This window comes from Vigna radiata, chromosome 8, assembly GCF_000741045.1.
Source record: "Vigna radiata var. radiata cultivar VC1973A chromosome 8, Vradiata_ver6, whole genome shotgun sequence".
In the NCBI taxonomy this organism is placed as follows: Eukaryota; Viridiplantae; Streptophyta; class Magnoliopsida; order Fabales; family Fabaceae; genus Vigna; species Vigna radiata.
Window position 1 is genome coordinate 36,583,575 of NC_028358.1, and position 6,926 is coordinate 36,590,500.

General features: G+C 33.5%; 1 protein-coding gene across 2 annotated transcripts; it reads right to left on the reverse strand.

Annotated features, from left to right (window-relative positions):
• Nucleotides 1-877: 877 nt before the first annotated feature.
• Nucleotides 878-6,560, reverse strand: LOC106769777 (SEC12-like protein 1). Of its 2 annotated transcripts, XM_014655526.2 has the most exons (11): nucleotides 6,419-6,560; nucleotides 5,995-6,269; nucleotides 5,476-5,576; nucleotides 5,125-5,257; nucleotides 4,938-5,029; nucleotides 4,542-4,641; nucleotides 4,379-4,451; nucleotides 4,143-4,263; nucleotides 2,567-2,686; nucleotides 1,415-1,485; nucleotides 878-1,315 (listed from the first exon to the last, which is right to left on the reverse strand). In XM_014655526.2, the coding sequence occupies exons 2-11, from the start codon at nucleotides 6,169-6,171 to the stop codon at nucleotides 1,119-1,121; spliced, it is 1,185 nt and encodes a 394-aa protein (XP_014511012.1). In that variant the 5' UTR covers nucleotides 6,172-6,269; nucleotides 6,419-6,560; the 3' UTR covers nucleotides 878-1,118. The 2 variants fall into 2 exon arrangements, with proteins under 2 accessions (XP_014511012.1, XP_014511011.1); XM_014655525.2 differs by lacking the exon at nucleotides 6,419-6,560 and having other exon boundaries at nucleotides 5,995-6,396.
• Between the last annotated feature and the right edge of the window lie 366 nt (nucleotides 6,561-6,926).

Genomic DNA, 6,926 nt, shown 5'->3' on the forward strand with positions numbered 1-6,926 from the left:
CAAAAAATGATTTTATAATGAGTTTTTATTTTATAATTTTTGTTTTATCTAATTTTATCAAATTTTTACAAATATAGTGACATAAAAGGAATTGGTAATCGGCCTGGAAAAAATAAAAACCCTCGTTGTTAAACAATTTACAAAAAATGATTTTATAATGAGTTTTCATTTTATAATTTTTGTCTTATCTAATTTTATTTAATTTTTACAAGCATAATGACATCAAAAGAAATTGGTAATTGGCCTGGAGATATTTTAAGATATGGTAAATTGTTTAGCGACGAATATTTATGCTTTTTTTAAGTTGGATCTACCCTAGGATGATAGAAAAAAAGTTGGAGTGAGAGAGATGAAAGAAAAAGGGTTGAAAGGGATGAAGAAGGTGAGTAAGGGTTTCAAAGTTTCTTATTTTTTTTCTTCTTTTAATTTTGAGAATGAAATTATTCAAATACCCACGACTTTAAAACTTAAAATCTATAATATATGAGGGTATTTTTGTCTACTATAACCCGATACACATTGCTATAATGTACCAACTGAAAAACAGACGTACAACAAACTCATATATATACATATATATATATATATATATATATATATATATATATATATTAAAGTTAAATTAATTGATGAAATATTTAATAATTTTAAAATTGTATGAAAATATGTAGACTTAATCTATCTGATAAAAAAAAAGTAAAAATCGAGTTAATGAAATTTAATTTTAAATAGAGCAACCAAAAAAAAAAATCCAATTTTCATCCTATGACATAAATTGAATCCCTATCTGCCCTGTGCTTTTTAAATGAAATGCCAAAAAATAAAAGTAACAGGTTATCAATTCGATCAAGAAATGAAAATAAGGACAATGGAAAAATATCCAAAGATGTGCCTCTTCAATGGATCCATCACATAGCAGCTAATACAAAACATCATAAGTGGAATTTTCAAATTTAAGAAAGCCATTTGATTATTCCTAAAGATTCTAATAAAATTACACATCAATAAATAGAAGTAAATGCTTGTAATATCAGTCAAGTGGCAAAGTATACAAGGGCTTAGATAAATGTTGATACAACAGCACAGCACTGAAGACTAATTCAAGAGTTTGAGTGTTGTCACATATCAACTGGTCCCCAAACATTTTGGTCGTCATAAGACTGGGGATCTCTTAAGACAGGTTTAAACCTAGGTCTTGCTGGTTGGTCTTTGCCCATGGGAAATTTCCAAAATGAATCAGAGTTCTTAAAGAATATGTAAAATGCAACAAGGGATGCTAAAAATAGTCCCAAAAGCACCAAATAGATCTGCCACTCTGCAGGTTTGAAGGATATTTAAATTGTCAAATTGAATAAAGTTATGGTATGCCATTAGAAGGAAGAAGGGATGTATGCATATGTGTGTAAGAGAAAACCTTTCCAATCTTTAGGTACAGTCAGCTTAGTGACCAGGGCTCCCCATTCTACCGAGGTTGTCAGCATAACCCTGAACAAGAAAAGCCCGGATGAGTATACAAGACAAAAAAGGTAGATTCATTAGGTTAATTCATGGAGTAGCTAATTGTCAATGATCATGCAATCAGACTTCAAGTCTGATTGGTTCTCTAAGACCAAGGTTCAATTTCAAAAAAGTTCACATTTACTCTGGCTAATAATCTGATGGAGGGAAAATCCATTGCTGATATTAATCATGATCATAAGGGAATTGTAACCTATCCCAGATCCATTTCAGCAATAACCTGTCAGTTACACTGTGCTTTGCTAATCAGGACAGTCCAGGGAACAGCCCCATTCTTCTATATTATCTACGGTCATGATTTTTTCACCAAATCATCTGCCTTCAAATTTGGATATAGGACTAACTCAACCTTAAAAGCTAACTCATAGGGTGAGGGTTGTATGTGAGACTTAGTTTTTTCTAGTATTTTGCACACCTTTCTTCGCAAGTACGATCTTGTAATTCTACGCTTCTGTCTGATTTTCCTTGATTTCTCAAACAAAACAAGAGCCAATACATTACCTAATATTTTGAAAACCACTTATCGTGCATACTTGTTACATCGATCCAATGTTTCCTAATCATAAATATATAGCTTCTACATATTGGATCCTTAGATTATAAAATCCAAAAATCTGAGAAGGAGGAAACCCAGAGGATTAAGCATATTCATACTATCGCAAATCATCTTCTTTATGTAACTATCTATCTTTTTGGCAGTTAACACATTCTCCTTCGCCTCTAGCTTTTTGTCTTGTAAGTATCACAAAGGCTAGTGTAACTTTCCTTTCTAACATTTACACAGTTCTTAAAATACCATTTACACTAACCACTATGTTCCCATTTTTTGTTTTAAAATTTGGGAAAAAAGGTTTTAAGAATTTACTCAAAGACTACATAAATCCGTACCCAATGAATGTTCCAATATTCAAATTAATAGCTTAATCCCAACTTTGTGACCAATATTGAAAAAGAAGGAGGTTTAACCAATTTACCAAAAGCCTACTTGGATTGGTATTTATTTATTTATGACAGGTGCTAAATTAAACCAATAGAGGATAGAGACTACCTTTCCCCAGGACAGAACTCAAGTGATGAAATATTTGTACCCAGGTGCAGTCTTCTGCTATAATGGTATATCTGCATTTTCTTTACTTCAACTACACATATGTCTCCATCTTTGCTGCCCCTGGACTCACAGACCTTTGATGAGTTGAAATACAGGAGGCATATACCATAAAATGCAATGTGATATACAAGTTAAGTGCAAATCATATGTCAAGCTTGCAGGCCTTCAAATTTTTTAATCAAAACATTATAGCAGTTCTTCTTGTGAATAGATAATAGTAATATTATAGCTGGTGTACCCCAGACTTTGGTTTACAAGTGCACTATATTTAAACATTTATTAATAGCCATGAAACAAGCAATCACTCGCTCTTCTTTTAACAGCTACCCGGGAAAAAAAACAAAAAGAAAATGACAAAGGCAAGCTACGATTGAAAAAATAGAATGACATACATCATCTAAGGTGAGCTTTGAAAAAAGCTATTATGATTGTAAAAGGAAATAGAATCAATATGACACAACATGAGTTTTAAACAAGTTAATTTATCTGTACTTCGCAAACAACTTTTCAACCACTTCTGATGCATTAAATTGGAGAAATGGTAAACACAAACTAAAAAGCTCAGCAGTTATAAGGAAATGACAGGGTAGTTCTATCACCTAGATGACTTATGAGTGCAAAGGAAGAAAATGATTGACAAGAAAATACATAGATATAATTAGTGCAACATAAATATAAATATCAAGCTATAGTACATCAGAAAGAGACAAAGTAATAAGATGGAAAAAATTTCACAGTTTTGGTAACAGGGACAAAATCACTATATGTTTAATAATTTAAATATACTAATATAGACAAGGTGTTCTACAAAAATTAAGAACGTGAATAAGGAAGACACTACATGGGAATATCAACATCATAGTAAGTGTTAAAATAAAAGAGAAAGAGACATAGGATGAACCCCTAATGTGTATTGAGCACATAGAGTTATTATGCATTTATAAATAGAAAAATACAAAGAGATGGGCCTAAGCCCATTACAATTAAATCTAAAACATAATATTGTAACTAACAATATCTAATAATATCTTAACCATATCTAACAGTAAGATTAATGTAAATTTTAAAAAAGAAAAAACTTATTTTTGTGATCATGTATTCATTGAAGAACCTCCTGCTCAACATTTTTAGATTGGGATATTTACTTCAACATCATGACTGAAGTTTTTGCTTTGATTATTATGGAGTGGTCTGTTTAACCTAGAGTGAAGTCAGGTAATGAAAATACATTCCTGGTCAACAATTTTAGATTGGGATATTTACTTTTGAATCAGATAATGCACGGGGGAAGAAAATACAAGCACTCCTTGCGGTATGCAGAACTGCTTGGCATAAGGCAATTGAATAGAAGTTGTGTTGGATAAAACAAAAGAAATAAAAATTCTAAATCCTAAAGATAAGACTTGCAATAGTTATATCTCAGACAAATTTTCAAAATCAAAAACTGCCAAAAGGAAGAATGTTGACCAATGACCACGCATAAGCCCAAAATTCAGAAGGTAACTATAGGTCTTACAGAGAAAGGTATTTCCCATCTTGGCTAATGGACATTACTGAAGCAGACTTTCTAATCAGCCTCTTGTGCCCAATTTTATTCCATGTGCTAATATCATAAACTGAAGTGACTGAAGTATCACCTGCACAAAGACAGAGATGTCTACAATAAAGGCCATGCTTTGCTGGTCAAATAGATCTGAAGAATATACAAATTAATACCATAGAATGTACACTATAAACCAGATACTATTATACCTTTTTGAACGGAGCAAAATAGAAATGGTTTGGTTCCATCCTTGGAAAATCGACACAGTTCAATCTTTTCATCCTAAAGAGACACAATGAAATATTTAGATCATGCAATATAAGTAACTGCTTACAGATCTTGCCACAGGTTCTTAAATCAAATATACCATACCGATCGGCGAGACAAAGTAGTCAATGGAATGCCACCTTCAATCTTCCAGATTCTTGCTGACCCATCAGTAGAAGTTGAAGCCAGAAATTCTGAGTCTAGACTGAAGTATGAGAAAAATGAAGGCAGTAGAGTAAGTATCAATGTCTTCAAAGTTTCTGGCTAAGATATTTACAATGTCACATACTTTTATTATCTAAATAAACAAAAGATAATATATACACAGTCAAGTTATTGCAGGAATGAAAATAGGAAGCAAAAATTATCTTCTCTTGTTGTAAGAAGTCCAAATTAGATTACTATAGTTACCAACTCTATCAATTACTTTTAAAATTTACCAGATGTATGGATTAATGCATCTTTTAGCAGGACTTAACTAGATTTTTTTATTATACTTACCTGAAATCCATATCCCGGACTGATTTGTGTGCTTCCGGTTCATCCAAAATCACACCCATACTTGGCCACTCCATAATTCTGAGATGTCCATCCTACACTTGTCAAAGACAGAAAGTCAAACACAGGATCAAACTTAGTACTGCACAGAAAATAAAATCAGTTGGTTGGAATCTAGAGCTATACTTACCAACCCACCAGCAGCAAATTTAGACCCATCAACACTAAAACTAATGCATTTCTGGGGACCAATAACCTGTAGAGGAGTGAGTTCCTTAGCCAACAACTTCATGTTTGTTTCACGGCCATACAGCTCAAACAATCTACAAGCCATAGAAAAATAATTCAATCCATATATCTATTTGAATTAAGAAACATGGGAAGATCTCCTACCCAATATTACACATCTAGAGGCTAGAGCATGAAGTTTGTAGGCTGGACCAGACATGTGCGGGTGGGACCAGAAGTGTGTGTGTGTGTAGAGAGAGAGAGAGAGAGTAACAAAGTTTCAATCCCAAAAGCTCTGACAAAAGGAACTTACTTGCAGTTACCGCTACTGAAAGCACACACAAAATCATCCCCACTAGGGTGAACTGCGATAGCATCAGGATTACCTTCCTCTGCTTCCAACACATAGGTGGTCTGAAATATCAAACAAATAAAAACATCATTAAAACAAAAAGCAAAAAGTCCATTCGTGCTTTGCTTCCATTCAGCAACCCAGAAACTCAACACCGAAAATATTTTCAACAACAGAATTCGTGCATAATATCTACTTCCACCAACTATCTGCTTCTGGGAGGAAAACATAAACAGTTTCAGCGAAAAACAAAACGGATAAGCATAAATTCGAATGTTTCACTCCATATAATCTACGTGCTCAGACACCCCCAAACACAATACATTAAGAAAACAACTGTAACTTACATTAAATTAGTGTTGCAAACGGCCACACTACATAATATAGGATAAATTACAGGCGCATGTATGCATAGACACACAAAAGACACACATGCTTGGTATGCATATTATACTTATATTCAGAGTTTTAGAGATATACCAGAGGATAGGTAGACAAAGAAATGGTCTTAGGGTCAAAGGAGAAAATCTCGAGGAGAGCAGGACAAGAATTGCCACGTCTGGACCTTCCCAACACCACTAAATTCAAATTCTCAGGCCTCCGAATCCACGACCCGCAAGTAACTGGACCCTGCGGTGACCTTGCATCATTCCCCATAGAAAGTGTTCGAAAATTTAACACCCAGATTCCAAGTTCCCTTCTTTTTCCAATTGAGGTGCAACAAATGGAACTCTTAGGAGATCACTGAAATAATTCTTCAGCAAATTCAAAATAGAAATTTCAGAAAGAAGAAGAGAGCCCCAGTTAAAAGAAAAGTCAAAAAACATAGAAAGAGGCTTTGGCCTGTTTTATTTAATCACTTATTAGCAATAAGTTAAACACATTCAAAACAGACATGTCTCACCTTTTAATGTGAGTAGTAGGTATGCACAATTGAAGGGTTTTATTATGATTTTACTTGAAAGAATTGTGAAAATAAAACTAGGGTTGGAAAATTTGAAGCAATTTGTTTAATGGAAGATGGGTCCAGAACAACAAGATGGTGGAAGAAACATTGTCAACTATGGAAATATTCGCATAAGATTCCGCGGCATTAGCACCACGTTGTTACTGTGTGCCGTAAGGGGACAATAGAACACAGTGGCTAATTTTTATCTAATAAATAAATTGTTTATGCAGAGGGATTACACTGATTTAAATGATTAATTTCCATTTAAGATGCCTAATTTTACTCCGTTCGAACCAATGTTAAGTTAATCACCATAACAAGTCGTGTTAAGAATAGTACAGTGGTGAAATAGTAGATCAGTAACTAACCTCGCCGCAAAGAAGAAACGCAAAAAGTGATGGCACTGCAACTGCAGTAGATTTGAACGATGAGATTTTACACAGGATTTATTTGTTTGTGTTGG